The following is a 16,782-nucleotide window of genomic DNA, read 5'->3' on the forward strand; positions in this document are numbered from 1 at the left end:
ATCAAAATGAAATTTTAATACTTGTTTTATTGATTTCAAAATACTGAAAATAATCCCATTATTCACATCATTTTAATGATTTGTTCACACTTGCATGTTTTTTTAAGTAACAATATTATTTATGTTAGTAATTTAAATCAATGATAGTCACCTTTACACTTTTACTTTCACTCTTTTTTAATGTTTCTGTCATCTCTTTATATTTCTAAGAAGCTTGTTTAACCCACTGAGCTTCAGTTTGCAGAAGTTACTGTTATTCAGAGTTCTTGTCGGCGTGTGACACCGGAGCGGGAAGTTAAAGCGGCTAGCTGAGGTTAGCATACCGACCGGTGTTTTGTTTTAACCACTGACTGTGTTAACTAGTGGCTTTCAGGGAAATGTGTCGTGGTTGTCGTGGTGACGGCAGCTGTTGAAAACTGTAAAGAGACTGTAAAATCACAGGATAGATTACAGCTGCACTGCCAATTTATAGGCCACGTTTTGTTTCCCACGTTATAAAAGATGTTACGAGGTGAATGCTTTTTGCTGAGCACAGTTTAACTTACATAAATGGTTGGCATAGATTATAAAAATATTGACTGATTGACAGATTTAACTAAAATCGATTAGGCTTTTAGGAGCCAGCTGCCGTCACTATGAGCAACCACGAGCTGAAAGTTGCCAGTTAACACAGTCACTGGTTAAACTGGAACACCTGTTTCGCTTTACCCACTGACCCTGTTTTCTGGTGACTTTCAGCTGAACGTGTCGTGGTCGTCGTGGTGACAGCAGCTGTTGAAAACACAAACAGAACATGTAGGTGTCCTAAAAGTCTTAAATTATCATATGTTCAACCCAGTAATTCGTCTGGTCCTTTTTGTATTACATTATGTAATAAATTAGTTATTTATTAGTGTTGCCAACAAGAAGAATTCACATTTCCTCTCTTATTTTTCTGAAATCAAACTTTCTGTACCTTTTGGCGACGTAGTTTCTGTTATAAAATTAAAAAATTAAACTGCAGTCATAAGTGATTGTTCATGCATTATTGTATGTAATTAAGCGTGGCTGATGTTTCTGCAGGTTGGACGGGTGGACGGTAGTTGAGTCATGATAGTACAGGGGGAGGGGGATGCGGCCCGGGCCGCCCATAAAAACCAAATGCCTGGCCAGTTACTTTCCCCTGGCGCCGGGACTGGCGCTAGTGGAGCTTTAGTGACTTGAATTTAATGCGAGCAGCAACAAGGAGCCAGTAGAGAGGCATGAAAAGTGGAGCGACAAGCTGTTTTTGGCTAGTTGAAGACCAGACATTTTTCATTTGACCTAAATGTTATCCTGTTTAGTTATCCTGTTATCCGGTTTGAGTTAGCATTGCTGATATTTTACATTTTAGATGAACAGTGGTCTATAATGTGGCTAAAGTTAGGAGCTAATGTTACAGATATTTTACAGTTTAGCTGAATGTTAGCCTTTATGATGGATGTTAGCAGCTAATGTTACAGATATTTTACAGTTTAGCTGAATGTTAGCCTTTATGATGGATGTTAGCAGCTAATGTTACAGATATTTTACAGTTTAGCTGAATGTTAGCCTTTATGATGGATGTTAGCAGCTAATGTTACAGATATTTTACAGTTTAGCTGAATGTTAGCCTGTATGATGGATGTTAGCAGCTAATGTTACAGATATTTTACAGTTTAGCTGAATGTTAGCTTTTATGATGGATGTTAGCAGCTAATGTTACAGATATTTTACAGTTTAGCTGAATGTTAGCTTTTATGATGGATGTTAGCAGCTAATGTTACAGATATTTTACAGTTTAGCTAAATGTTAGCTTTTATGATGCAGCTAACTTTATAGGCATTTAATCACTTTCTCTTTACCTTTGCCTTTATAATAGCCAATTTCTTAATTATTCTCAAAGCTGGTATTACTTGCTAATACTGTTCAGGAAATGTTTCATTTTATAAATGAATCTGACTCAAGTATGACTCAATTGTGAGTCTAAAGATAAACTTATTATTGGTATATCTGCATGTATATGACGTCAGCCACCTTAGTTGTGCTCGATGACTTCTAAAAGTGGCACTTCACCCTCGTTCAAATGTCTTGAGAAATGGACTTCACCCAGGGTTTATGGTCTTACATGTCATAATGTTTTTCATTGAGTAATGACTAGTGTTGTAACTGCTTGACGTGCAGGCGTGAGGAAAGTCAACAACACAGGAACATCCTCTTGTGAGAGACATAAATACACTGACAAAGGTCATACATCACTTTATTTCTTCCTCCAATGTGTTATGGATGACACACAGCTGACTGGTGAGTTCTGTATATTAAAATTGTAAACTGTAAACTGTTAAATTTGTAAACTTACATATAGTTTTATTTATATTGGATTACATTTATCTATAATCCGTTTTTTCTATATAATTATATTTAACCTTGTTATATGAGCAATGATAAATTACTTTTTTTTTAAATAGGAAACTTTTTGTGCAACGTGTCAAAGTACATATGATGAAAAGCTTATTTTCACAGCATTACTTCAGTTGGTGACTATTTTCACTGTAAAAATTTGCACTGTTTTCTAATGTTGTTGACTTTGGAAAAATAGTAGAGCAGACTAGATTTAGACTGCTGTATGACATTTTCAAATTTATTTGTGATAGAATATGTTCTTATATATTTACAGTTATATTTTTTAATTTGGATTTTGAATTACAAAATGTCTAATTGTAGAATATCTTTAAAACTTTAAATTATAAATATACCATATGTGTAATGGTGTGTAATATGTTGTAATAAACAACTTTTATTAAGACTTTTTTTTATCCAGTTTGCCATTTAATGTTTTGGTAAAATATTTTTATTATTATTTAAAATGCTCTTCAGATACTTTAGCATTATGCTCTTGTGTCACAACACTGACACATATTTTCTACAGAGTGTCTTTTTATCTGACCTGTGGAAAGGTGGAACTCAAACGTTCTCTCTGTTTTTTCTCTTTTACATAGATTTCATTCTAAATAAATAAGGAAGAGGTTTGAAAAGGGGAAGTGGGAAATTTCCTGAATCTCAAAAGGTTACTTGGTGTGGTCATACAGCTCTCATACTTATTCAACCACCAAACCCGCAACTGTGTTTAACAGAAGTGCCTAAAAATAACCTCTTTATAGATTGTCTTTCCAAAATTTTCCACCAACTTCATTTGGCTATTTTGGTTGGACTAAAGTTAATAACACAATTTTAAGATATAGTTTGTCAAAATGACATCAGAGTACAACGAAAGCTTCACCATGACCATGTTAAACTTCACAACTCCGATCCCTGGTGGTGGAGGCAGCGGCGGCGGCGGCGGCGGCTGCCCACCAGTCGGTATTCAACTGGAGGGTGTGATCCTGCCCCCAATCCTCACCATCGACGTCATACTGGGTCTGCTGGGAAACATAGTTGCTCTGTGGATCTTTTGCTTTAAACTGAAGGCCTGGAACCCCAACAACCTGTTCCTCTTCAACCTGGTTATCGCCGACTTCCTGGCTCTTGTGAGTCTTCCTCTCAGGATCGATGCCTTGCTCAGGGGCCACTGGGTGTTTGGTGATGGCTTGTGCAGGATCAACCTCTTCCTGATGTTTTCCAACCGCTCAGCCAGCATCGCACTCATGACCGTGGTGGCAATTTACCGCTACTTTAAGGTGAGAAAAGTAGTATACACATTGTATTATTGTCCACACTCTGATAAACTCGATCTGGTTTATGGTTATGCTGTTAATATTTTTCTTACACTTAACTAGGTTGTGGAAGAATAATTTCCCCTGTGCAAATGGTCATGGCAGTGTCAGCGCATGAGACAGTACACAGGAGGGTTAATTATAAGAGACAGTATACAGTCATTACAGAGACAGTACACAGGTGGGTTAATTATTACAGAATCAAGGAAAGGTCAGTGCTCATTATATTTGATTATTTGCTTATGATGTTTGATTAAAGGCCACAGGCCCCATTATTTTTTTGAGACACCATTGTTTCCGAGATGAATCATACTTGGATCATTGCCAAGGTGTTAAGGTCACTAAATGATGTCATTAACTCAGAAAAAATGGTAGAAAAGTTCTGAATTCGGTTAAGAGCAAGGTGGAGCCTCGAAAGGTTATGAAAGCTACATAAGATAATGTTTTGTGATTTTGCAGTAAGTTTTTCATCCTGGGATTGAAGCCTCGGTTTGATCTGTATTACACTTGATGTATTTCTTTGAGTCTGAATTTAATTGAGTTTTTTGAGTTTTAAATGTTTTGGGAGATCTGAAGGTTTATTGGCTCATCTGAAGATTTTCCACCACAAGGTCATCTATATTACAATGTAATATCAAAACCATCAACAATGTTGATCGATTGCATTTCCAGTAGTTTTGAGGCATTGTTTAAAAACAAACATGAAAAACTGAATGCACCAGCAAGTGATGAGTTTATCTCATGTGATCACACAAGTCAAGTACATTTTTATTTATATAGCCCACACATCACACATGTCCTCTACAGACTGTACATCATCTGTCCTTACTGTGAATTCAGAAAGAACACCAAGCAAATGTTGAGGCGGCAAAGTCAAAGAAAAACAAGACTAAAGATATTTTTCATCCAGTGCGCCTCAACTGCCGCAAGACATCAAGTTGTGGCAGAACTTGCCTGAGAATCATCACATTTTAATGTTTTCTTCAGTATCAAAGTAATCCAGTGATAGTTGTCTGTACATCATTGGCTACATTGCAAACAGGAACTGCTAATAGCTGTTGTAAAGGAGACTAGAGTGAAAGCAACACCAGCAGGCTGAGGTGAACCAAACACAGTAAAGATAGGATCGACATTTGATTGACTTTATTTTAATCCTTTAAAATATGCCTGGATCACCCAGCAACTGATTCTTAGGATTGGCTTGGGATATCTGTAATTGCTAATTTAGACTGTGACTCCATAAATTCACATTGGCCACGAGGAAATGACAATATAACGTCAGTTTTTTGGACACATTTTTGCTCTAATTGACACAAAATGATCATCACTGTCCTCTTGTTCCAGGTGGTCCATCCTCACCACCGGTTCAACCGTATGAGAAAGAGACAGGCTGCGTACGTGTCACTGTTTGTCTGGCTGTTGGTCATCAGTCCTCGGGTTCCCATGCTGGCTTATAACCACATCAAGGGCAGCGGCAACAGGACCCAGTGCTTCTTCTTCACTTCTTACAAAGAGGCATCTCGCGCCATCATCATCCTGGTCGCCATGCACCGCATCCTGACAGTGCTGGAGTTTATCATCCCGATGGCCATGCTGCTGTTCTGCTCCATCCGGATTTCCAGCTTCCTGAGGGAGCGGCAGATGGGAAAACCTGACAAGGTGCGCAAGGCCATGCGAGTGTGTACCGCCATCGTCGCCGTGTTCATGGTGTGCTTCTTACCCACCACGGTGACGACCATCGGGTTGTGGGTCAACCGCTCGTACCGCCCGTGGGACTGTGCCACCTTCTATACGTTCACCCAGCTCACCATCGTGTCTTTGGGGTTGAACTTCCTGAACTCGGCTCTGGACCCCATCGTGTACGTCTTCTCCAGCTCAATGTTCAGGAAGGCGCTCTGCAACTCGCTTCCCCACTTCCTGCGCTGTGGTCAGGATGCAGGCGATGCCGAGAAGACTGCATCCTCAACTGAAAGTCAGTCGACCACCCAGCAGGAACTGAAGTCCATTAGGGCTGACAGAGGGAGTGAAGCCATGTAAATAGCTTTTCTTCAGTAACAATGACTGGACAATGCCGCAAAAATCCTTTATGTAGTATTTTGCACTGAATGGTCTGCTTGTTTTGTGTGTTTTATTAATTTTTTTATGCTATTAAAGCTTTGGTGTATGTCTGTGAACTTTGTAAACACATTAGATTCTCAATTATCATAATTTATTAAATCCAAACTCAGTGATGCATGTAAATATACTTCAATCTCCTATGGTTGAACAAATTACAGATGTCTGTTTAGACTCTCTACTGGAACTAGAAAGGTCTGTTGGTTTGAGCTGTGAGTCCTGCAGAGTTACAGAAGTAAAATGAGGCTATATACAGAAAATCTCTAAACCAAAAACTGGCAGCATTTATCACTGACCAGCCTGAATGTCTGTTTTAATACATCTCAGTTGTAAACGTTCCTGTGCTCATTACTTCACAATAGATGATGATGGATAACGTGCACCATCTAGTGGACAGATTATAGAACTACATCAACTGATCTGTGATTTTTCTGCCCCAGGTTTAGTTTCTGGTAGAGCTGCAACTATTAGTAAATTGCTAGAAAATTAGCAAAAATTACAAAATTGCTGATTGCAGCTTGTCAAATGTGTCATACATGATAATAAACTGAATTTATTTGGCTTTTAGACTGTTGATCAGACAAACAAAGACACTTGAAGAAGTCACCTTGTGCTCTAAGAAAAAAAGGGCTTATAAACAAACTGATTACAGCAATCAAGAAAAAAATCAAATAATAAATAAATTGATTGAATAAATTGATAATAACAATAACTGGTCACATGTTGAACTAGTTTGATAAGATGTTAATGTTCGTAGACCTTGGCAGTAAAGTTGTTAGTGAGTGACAGCAAGAGATCATAGATAATATGGACATCAGCCTTTCATCAGCATTTCCTCGTATTTATTCATATATTCACAGTAATCATTTCAGTCAACACAACTTTCTGTCACACTAATAGAAAAAACACAGTGAATGCAACAAAAAGGAAAATAGAGTACCTGATTATCAAACTCACTTCTTAGGTATGAGGCACTTAAGTGATGAGTCATTATTTAACAACAGTACGTCAGGATGATAAGATAAGAAGACAGCCATCTGAGGCATCAGGACACTCCCACATCGTATACTGTACATATACTGTATGTTTATAAAAATCTATTATTACAGAATGAGCATATAGGAGACAAAGTTATCTGCAATTGTGAATGCTTGTGTGGTGTTAAGTAATAAAAATTGAGTTGATGGTTAGGCTGATATGCTTTAAAGTCAAAATTCCATACTGTCACAGTTCTTATTGTAAGCTTCTTGTAAAAAAAATGTGTATAGCAGTTCTTATTTTGTTTTTGTTTTTTTATGATAAAGTAAGATGTAATGATACACATAGATGCAATTTGAATGGTACAGCCACAGTCCCTGTACAATGTCACAATGGTGTTAAACAGTAAACTTAACAAAGTTTAGAGAGGACTGCTGCCAAAATACACTAGAGCACACTGTCAGTACATTGATAATTTAATTTGTTTATCACATTTAACCTTCTGTCCACAGATGTAATGGCTGCTCTGGGTCGACCTTTCACCTTAGGAGTGTTGTACGATTGTCTGAGAGATAAAGTGATCCCAGATAAATCTTTATTTATTGTTTTGGGTTATTTATTTTTATTTATTTACATATAAAACCAAAAGTATAGCATACATGCTTTGTTTTCAACTCTCTGGAAACTACTGACCACTACCTTCAGGCAATGGCCGACTACTTGGATTCATTTAAATCACAAGTTGCTAAGGGTATCACTCCACCAACACAGGAGCAGTGGTACTACTCAGATGAGGTGATAACCAAAATGAGAGAAGAAGCCAAAGCAGTCCATGATGTTGCCAAAGTTCTGAAGAACAATAGCAGATTATGTTTCCTCACAGCAGCCATTATAAATCAGAAAATGACTTGTAATCATGGTCATGTCTTGCTCTCTCCATCAGACACCTGTGATCTCACACTGGATCCAGACACAGCAAACAACTAACTCACTCTGTGTGAGGACAACAAGAAGGCGACATGGAGCAAAGCAGTCGTATCCTGGTCTCCCACAGAGATTCGATTACTATCATCAGGTTATGTGCAGGGAGGAGCTCACTGTGCGCTGTTACTGGGAGGTGGAGTTGAGTGCTGGCAAAAGTGAAGATGTAGCTGTGGGTGTTAGCTACAAAGGAATGTTTTGGGAAGGAAAAGATGACCAGTTCAGGCTTGGAGGGAGCCTCATGTCATGGTGTTTTGGCCACAAGTGGTGGAACATTTCTGTTCATCATTTCTGTTTCTATGGCTTGACATGATGTGAAGCAACATCCTGTTGCATGTTTTCATCCGAAGTTTGAGGCAACATGTTGAAACAGGAAACCCTCAATGGTTAAAGCCTGATAACAGCAGATGTTATGTGGCAAGCTGTTTCAACATTTAATGGAACCACACTCTATCTGTTATTACATTTTAGATATCCAGAATAGCATTTCTCCTAAAATCAAAATTGTATTCTCTGAGTTGAGGGTGGCATTCTTTCATCCATGCCGATATATCGACAAGGCATGACAAGATCCAAGCTGAGACTGTGGTTTTCTGGCAGGAACGACAGGAAGAGCTGGGTATTGTTAGCATAGCAACAGTATGAGAAACCATGGGAGCAGATGATTGTGTCAAGAGAGGTGGTGTATATTGAGAAAAGAAGGGGGCCAAGCACTGACCCTTGAGGAACCCCTGTAGATAAGCCGTGCCTTTTGGACACTTCTCCCCTCCAAGATACTCTAAAATATCTCCCTGAGAGGTAGGACATGAACCAGCGGAGGGCAGATCCTGAGACACCAAGCTCAGTGAGTGTGGAGAGAAGGATTTGGTGGTGAACTATATCAAAGGCAGCTGACACATCTAGCAGCAAAATTGCTGAGGACTGACCAGCAGCTCCAACTGAGTGCAGTGATTCCATAACCGATAGGAATGCAGTCTCAGTAGAGTGCCCCCACTTAAAGCCAGAACATTTCTGCTCCATGTACACAGTGACGATCCTGAGCTTGTCTCTCCCTATGTGCTCGCAACTGCTCAGTACTCGCTCACTTGTCAAATTGACTTATGAGACTTTGGAAGCGAGGATGGAATAGACAGTCCGCTCTTTTCATTGGTCACTTTGATTGGTCTTTTTTCATGTGAAGCATTTGGTGCATGTAATTTTTTTTTGTTGTAAAACACTTTGAGCTGCATTTCTTGTATGAAAAGTGTTATACAAATGAAGTTGTTATTATTATTATTATCATTATTATATAAACTATTATGACATTGTGACAATGTGAAACCTGTCTATAGCACGTAACATTACAGGTATTTAACCATGTATTAGGACAAAAGTTAGCAGCCAACATTACTGATATTTTACATTTTAGCTGAATGTTAGCCTTTATGATGACTAAAGTTAGCAGGTAGCATTGCTGTACTATTAGGGTATACTAACATTGCCACAGTGAACAAACGCTAACTAAACAAAGCTAACTAAACACTTATTCTCTGTGACGGTGGTCACTTTAGTTTGAGCAACAGTGGCTTTACGTTGACTTGTATGATGACTATGATTACCAGCAATCTTTCTTGAAGTTTTTACAACTTTTCAAGCCTTAAAGTGTAACTTCACCCCCAGGTCTGAGCCTGATTGCATAATTTTGAAAAATACTAAAAAGTGGGCAAGCGGCTGAGAGGGGGAGAGGTTAGGAAAGGGGGATATTATTTTAAACAGCAGATGACAGGTTGAGCCATTTTCAACCCATGAAGTGCCGATTTTTATCAATTTGGTATCAGTGCCAATAATAACACCAACATTAGTGTGTTTCATTACAGTACAGTCATATAATTTAGTTTACTGCTCAAAAAACGTTTTAGTGTGCAGTACCTCTTTAATTAGACAAAGTAAATGAGTAATATTACGACACTTGTTCATTTTACCTTAACATTAGCTTTTATAATGGATAAAGGTAGCATCTAACCGATATGCTGGCTTCTATCAGCTAACGTTACTAACACGGTACTATAATGTTAGCCTGTACATCGACCAAAGTTAACAGCTAACATTGATGTTTATTCATTTGGCAGATGCTTTTGTCCAATGATGATGTACAAATGAGGTACACTCCAAACTACAGTTTATCAAGGAGAAGCCTCTACACAAGCAGAATTTTTTTTTTATGAGAGAGATCCTGAGAAGGATGGAGAGACGGAGAAAGAGCATATTAAGTGAATAATCTTGGAAGAGGTCTTTGTCTTGGTTTTTTAGGACAAAGGGGAAATCTGCCTGCTGACATAATGGAGTTCGGCACCTTGTTTCACCACCAACAGACCAATCAGGAGAAGAGTTTGGATTGAGATTTTCTCCCTCGCAGTGACAGTAGGACTAGTCGTCACTTGATCGTATGAACGAGAAGGTGCATTAAGCTGAAGGAGCTCAGGTAGGTGGGTGTTGTGCTAGTTGGAGCTTTAGTGACTTGAACTTAATACGAGGAGCAACAAGGAGCCAGTGGAGAGTCATGAAAAGTGGAGTGACATGAGACATACTAACATCATTGATATTTTTCATTTATTGACCTAAATATCCTGTTGGTTTAAGTTAGCAGTGACCTTTGCTGATATTTTACATTTTAGCTAAATAGTGGTCTTAATATTGCTAAAGTTAGGAACTAATGTTTTACATTGTAGCTGAATGTCAGCCTTCATATAGGCTAGCTAAAGTTATTAGCTAATTAGCAAGTAATGTTGCAGATATTTTACAGTTTACCTGATTGTTAGCCTGTATGATGGCTGAAGTTAGCAGCTAATGTTACAGATATTTTTACAGTTTAGCTGACTGTTGGCTTTTGTGATGCAGTTAAATTTATTTACATTTAATCACTTTCTCTTTACCTTAGCCTCTATAATGACCAAGACATTGTAGCATTACATTATGGTTTTTTTTGGGGGGGGGGGGGGGGGGGAGGGGGGGGGGGGGGGTTGGGTTTTTTAAGACAAACAAGTTCCAGTTATTAACAAGTTATGCCGGCCTTACACCAAAAGACGTTTCAAACAGTTTCACTGTTGCAGACAAATTTCCAATGTCAGAATAAAATCACAAAAGTTTGTGGCATGTTACCATCATCTTGATCGTTTGGTGTAAGGTGCTCATTAGTTGTGCTTAGTGTGCTAAAAATAGTACTTCACCCAAATGTCAAATGTCTTGAGAAATGGACTTCACCCAGGATTTCTGATCATACACGTTGATTTTATAAATGAATCTGACTCAGGTATGACTCAATTGTGAGTCTAAAGATAAACTTATCATTGGTATATCTGCATGCATATGACCTCAGCCACCTTAGTTGTGCTTGATGACTTCTAAAAGTTCACCCTTGCTCAAATGTCTTGAGAAATGGACTTCACCCAGGATTTCTGATCATACACGTCATAATGTCATAAAGTGTGGTAACTGCTTAATGTGCAGGGGTGATGAAAGTCAACAACACAGGAACATCCGCTTGTGAGAGACATAAATTCACAGACCAAGGTCTTACATCACTTTATTCCCTCCTCCAATGGGTTATGAATGACACACAGCTGACTGGTGAGTTCTGGATATTTACTGTATTAAACTGTATTAGTAAACTTATAAATAGTTTTATTTATATTGGATTACATTTATACATAATCCGTTATTTATATATAATTATATTTAACCTTGTTATACATGAGTAATGATAAATTACTTTTTTTAATAGGAAACTTTTTGTGCACCGTGTCAAAGCACATATGAGGGAGAGATTCATACATTTTTAGTTTGTACATAAATTTTCAAATGCTTATTTTCACAGCATTAGTTTAGCTGGTGTAGTAAAATACTGTTTTCTTGCACTGTTTTCTAACGTTAACTTTGGAAAAATAGTAGATATAGTAGACTGGACTTTGACTGCTGTACTGCTGACATTTTCAAGTTTATTTGTGATAAAGTATGTTTCTCTTATATATTTACAGTTATATTTTCTTGGAATCTGGATTTTGAAATCCAAAATGTCCAAATGTAGAGTGTCTTTAAAACTTTAAATTAAAAAAAATACCATATGTCATTCTGATAACCAACTTTTATTAAAACTTTATTTATCCAGTTTGGCATTTAATGTTTTGATAAAATATTTGTCTTATTATTTAATAAAATACTCTAAAGATACTTGAGCAATATGCTCTTGTGTCACATCGCTGTGGAAAAGTGGAACTGGTTCATGTACAAATGCAAATTTTCTCTCTGTTTTTCTCTTTCACATAGATTACATTCTAAAGAAATAAGGAAGACAGTTGAAAAGGGGAAGAGGCAAATTCATAAAGTCATGCTTATTCAGTCACCTGACCCACAGCTGTATTGAATAGAAGCACCAAAACATATCTTTTTTTATAGATTGTCTTTCCAAAATTTTCCACCAACTTCATTTGGATATTTTGGATGGACTAAAGTTAATAACACAATTTGAAGATTTAATTTGTCAAAATAATATCAGAGTATAACGAAAACTTCACCATGACCATTTTAAACCCCACGACACCGATCCCTAGTGGTGGAGGCAGTGGCCACAGTCACTGCCCACCAGTCGATTTTCAACTGGGGGGTGTGACTCTGTTACCAGTCCTCACTGTCATACTGGGGCTGCTGGGAAACATAGTTGCTCTGTGGATCTTTTGCTTTAAACTGAAGGCCTGGAATATCAACAACCTGTTCCTCTTCAACCTGATTATCGCTGACTTCCTGATTCTCATGAGTCTTCCTCTCAGGATCGATGCCTTGCGCAGGGGCTACTGGGTGTTTGGTGATGGCTTGTGCAGTATCGACCTCTTCCTGTTGTATTCCAACCGCTCAGCCAGCATCGCACTCATGACCGTGTTGGCAATTTACCGCTACTTTAAGGTGAGAAAAGGAGAATACACATTGTATTATTGACCACATTCTGATAAACCCAAAATCACTGTTAATATATTTGTAACACTTCAGTAAGTCATCTATATTACAGCATAATACCAAAACTTTCATCAGATGATTAGCTTTCCAGTAGTTTTGAGGCCTTTTTAAAAAAAATAAATATGAAAAACTGAATGCACCAGCAAGTGATGAGTTTATCTGGTGTGATCACATGATAAGTCAAGTACACTCTTATTTATATAGCTCAAAATCATAAATCACAAATTTGCTTTACAATCTGCACATCATCTGTCCTCACTGTGAACTCAAATTTTGAGGCGGCAAAGTCAATGGAAAAACAATACTAAAGGTTTTTTTCACCAAGTGTGCTGCAACTGATGCAAGGACATGCCTCAACAAGTTGATGTTGTTTCAAGTTGTGGCAGAACTTGCCTGAGAATCATCACATTTTAATGTTTTCCTCAGTATCAAAGTAATCCAGTGATAGTTGTCTGTACATCATTGGCTACATTGCAAACAGGAACTGCTAATAGCTGTTGTAAAGGAGACTAGAGTGAAAGCAACATCAGTGGGCTGAGGTGAAACAAACAGTAAAGAAAGGATCAACATCTGATTGACTTTATTTTAATTCTTTAAAATACGCCTGGATCACCCAGCGACTGATTCTTAGGATTGGCTTAGGACATCTGTAATTGCTAATATAGACTGTGACTGTGACTCAATAAAATCACATTGGCCTCCAGGAAATGACAATATGACATCAGCTCTTTGACACATTTTTTCTGTAGTTGACGCAAATGATCATCCCTGTCCTCTTTTCCAGGTGGTCCATCCTCACCACTGGTTCAGCCATATGACCAAGAGACAGGCTGCGTACATGTTAGTGGTTGTCTGGCTGTTGATCATCAGTCCTCGGGTTCCCATACTGACGAACAAGCACACTGAGGGCAACGGCACCAGGACCCGGTGCTTATTCTTCACTTGTTCTTCACACATCACTCTGATCACCATGCACCGCATCCTGACGGTGTTGGAGTTTATCATCCCGATGGCCATGCTGCTGTTCTGCGCCATCAGGATTTCCAGCTTCCTGAGGGAGCAGCAGATGGGAAAACCTGAAAAGGTGCGCAAGGCAATGCGGGTGTGCACTGCTATCGTTGTTGTCTTCATGGTGTGCTTCTTACCCACCACGGTGACGACCATCGGGGTGTGGGTCATCCACTCGTACAACCCAGAGGACTGTGACACCTTCAACATTTTCGTCAAGCTCACCATCGTGGCTTTGGGGCTGAACTTCCTGAACTCGGCTCTGGACCCCATCGTGTACATCTTCTCCAGCTCAATGTTCAAAAGGGCACTCTGCAGCTCGCTTCCCCACTTCCTGCGCTGCGGTCAGGACGCAGACGATGCCGAGATGACTACATCCTCAATTGAAAGTCAGTCGACCACCCAGAAGGATCTGAAATCCATGAGGGCTGACAGAGGAAATGAAGCCATGTAATAAGCTTTTCTTCAGTAACAATGACTGGATCATGCAGCAAAAATCCTGTTGTGATGTCTTTGATTTTTGTAGTGTTTTGCACTGAATTGTTTGCTTGTTTTGTGTGTTTTATTAATTTTTTTATGTTGAAGCTTTGTTTTACATCTGTGAACTTTGTAAAAACATTAGATTTTCAATTATAATCATTTCTTAAATTCAAACTCAGTGATGTACGTAAACACACTTCAAACTTATGTGGTTGAACAAATTACAGATGTGTGTTTTAATTATATGTATTTATTGAACCTTTAAAATTTAAAATTGTCCTCAAAACACCTTGGAAATTTAGAAAATTACACATTATGTGGCAGTGTCACATAAATATTTTGAATTATATCTTGTTCTAGTACTTGATTAAAGCTATGTTTTTTTTTATTTCCACACCATTCCATCAAATGAAATGTTATACTGTAGATTTCTTGTGCATCATTTTTGACAAATTTATGTAAATTAATTTGTAAATATAAGGTATCTTTGGAAAGTTTAGACTCTCTACTGGAACTAGAAAGGTCTGTTGGTTTGAGCTGTGAGTCCTGCAGAGTTTCAGAGGTTAAATGAGGCCAGGTTTACTGAGAAAATGGCGGAGGAAGCTGCAGTGAGGCAAACAGGAAATCTCTAAACCAAAAACTAGCAGCATTCATCACTGAAGCCTAAATGTCTGTCTTAATACATCTCAGTTATGAAAGATCCTGTGCGCGTTACTTCACAGTAGATGATGATGGATAATGTGCACCATCTAGTGGACAGATGACAGAACTACAAACCAAACCAACTATCACTGAATTACTTTGATACTGAAGAATCTAAAAATGTGATGATTCTCAGGAAAGTTCTGAAATGTCTTTTTGTCTCAGATTTGTGTATGGATTTATTGAGTTTTATTGGCGATGGATATCGGAGATAATGGTACCCTTAGGAAGTGTAGGTCACACTGAATGATATGTGTTTCATGTCCATGTGATAAGATTTGACTGAATTATGACTCCAAGGAGGAGGATGATTTTTGACCTAAATCACTTCATAAACAGTCGGTGCCGCTAATTCTCCAGTCGGTGCCATTAAACCATTGCAGAAAAAAAGGACACAACGTAATGGCGTCATTAAAAGAGTGGCAGTCAAACCTCAAACAATGGAAAACCATATGGAAAACATTCTGGAAATATGACATATCAATTTGTTTCATGTATTCATTTGAGGAACGTTACAGTCTCCTCATCGCTCCACACAAATCTAATGTTTTTGTCTCTTCAGTGACACCGAGAGGACTGCATCCTAATCTGGAAGTCAGTCAACCACCCAGCAGGAACTAAAATCCATGAGGATTCATAGAGAGAATGAAGCCATGTAATAAGTTTGTCTTCAATAATAATGACTGGGTCATGCAGCGCTCTGAAAAATCCTGATTTAATGTCTTTCATTTTCACAGTATTTTGGATTGAATGATTGAAATGCTGCATCAAATACCTGAGAGTGAGCAATTCATTAACTCTGTAGCAGCTAATATTCGAGGCACAGAGCTACCAAATGCTAACAGACAGACATAGACCTTTATACGTGGAATACCATCAAATGTAGAGCATCCCGACATGGACTCTGCCAACACGCTCCCCTGGATGTGTCCTAACACCTCTGGATTAGCTGCGGAGGCTCTCAGGACTTGGTCTAACACTGTCCACAGCTCTGGACTAGCTGCAGAGACTTCCACACCAGCCTTTCCTAATGACGTACCCAAACGAGAATGTGTGGATAAGTGTGAAGGACAGCGCAAAGGACAATGCAGCCTCCTGTGTCATGTGGCTCAAAGTACAACTATAAAGGGACTTTCTCCATTGTCTCGCTGGCTGTGGTTGACGCCAGGTACTGGTTCCAAGTGGTAGATTTCACTGATGGAAGGAGCAGTGATGGAGGCACTCTCGCTGTCTCCCCGTTTGCAGAGGCTCTCCAAGCAAGCAGGCTGGATCTCCAAAAGGACCTTCCTCGAACGCCTAACATTTTAGTGCAGCACCACATGTGGGGTTTGTGGGGGATGAGGCCTTTCCTTTGCACAAAGACCTCCTGTGACCTTTTCCAGGACGTCAGCTCTCAAGACAGCAGCATGTCTTCAACCACTGGTTTTCACTTGCCAGACGGATAGTGGAAAATGCATTTGGGATCCTGGCAGCACAGTGAAGGATATACCACATAGTCATCAGAGTGTGCCCAGAGAATGTGGATAAGCTGGTGAAGGCAATAGTCATCCTCCACAACTTCCTTTGATGGTTCGATACACCTCCACCAGCCTAGTGCCGTCATCCAGAGCCTACAAACTGTCTTCCAGAACATCGCCAGAGTGGGAAGCAGTAACGCAGCTGCAACAGCACTCTGTCAGAGAAAAATATGCAACATACTTTTCCTCTGCTGCTGGTGAAGTGCCATGGCAGCACAACCTGCTGTAGCATGTCTGTTTCAAAGGTCCAACTGTTATTCATTCTTACAGACTTACCATGTGCTTTATACTTTCTACTCCACTAC

The 16,782-nt window shown here is 39.0% G+C and overlaps 2 protein-coding genes across 4 annotated transcripts; both read left to right on the forward strand.

The window, feature by feature from the left end:
* The first annotated feature begins 1,092 nt into the window (after positions 1-1,092).
* Positions 1,093-6,352, forward strand: LOC122970878 (hydroxycarboxylic acid receptor 2-like). 2 transcript variants are annotated; one of them, XM_044337223.1, is made up of 3 exons: positions 1,093-2,301; positions 2,997-3,674; positions 5,055-6,352. In XM_044337223.1, exons 2-3 carry the CDS (start codon positions 3,249-3,251, stop codon positions 5,745-5,747), a joined length of 1,119 nt encoding a protein of 372 aa, XP_044193158.1. In that variant the 5' UTR covers positions 1,093-2,301; positions 2,997-3,248; the 3' UTR covers positions 5,748-6,352. The 2 variants fall into 2 exon arrangements, with proteins under 2 accessions (XP_044193158.1, XP_044193159.1); XM_044337224.1 differs by lacking the exon at positions 1,093-2,301 and having other exon boundaries at positions 2,321-3,674.
* A 5,001-nt stretch (positions 6,353-11,353) lies between these two features.
* On the forward strand, positions 11,354-16,631 carry LOC122970880 (hydroxycarboxylic acid receptor 2-like). Of its 2 annotated transcripts, XM_044337229.1 has the most exons (3): positions 11,354-11,390; positions 12,087-12,719; positions 13,555-16,631. In XM_044337229.1, exons 2-3 carry the CDS (start codon positions 12,336-12,338, stop codon positions 14,230-14,232), a joined length of 1,062 nt encoding a protein of 353 aa, XP_044193164.1. In that variant the 5' UTR covers positions 11,354-11,390; positions 12,087-12,335; the 3' UTR covers positions 14,233-16,631. The 2 variants fall into 2 exon arrangements, with proteins under 2 accessions (XP_044193164.1, XP_044193163.1); XM_044337228.1 differs by lacking the exon at positions 11,354-11,390 and having other exon boundaries at positions 11,481-12,719.
* The last annotated feature ends 151 nt before the right edge of the window (positions 16,632-16,782 follow it).

The sequence above is a fragment of the Thunnus albacares genome, chromosome 20, assembly GCF_914725855.1.
Source record: "Thunnus albacares chromosome 20, fThuAlb1.1, whole genome shotgun sequence".
Classification (NCBI taxonomy): Eukaryota; Metazoa; Chordata; class Actinopteri; order Scombriformes; family Scombridae; genus Thunnus; species Thunnus albacares.

What these genes read in the sequence shown, in the direction of transcription:
- LOC122970878 (XM_044337223.1), top strand. Translation starts at nt 3,249, where the DNA reads ATGACATCAGAGTACAACGAAAGCTTCACCATGACCATGTTAAACTTC. An exon ending in CAATTTACCGCTACTTTAAG is followed by an intron (nt 3,675 to 5,054) that starts GTGAGAAAAGTA and finishes CTCTTGTTCCAG; the next exon opens with GTGGTCCATCCTCACCACCG.
- LOC122970880 (XM_044337229.1), top strand. Translation starts at nt 12,336, where the DNA reads ATGACCATTTTAAACCCCACGACACCGATCCCTAGTGGTGGAGGCAGT. An exon ending in CAATTTACCGCTACTTTAAG is followed by an intron (nt 12,720 to 13,554) that starts GTGAGAAAAGGA and finishes CCTCTTTTCCAG; the next exon opens with GTGGTCCATCCTCACCACTG.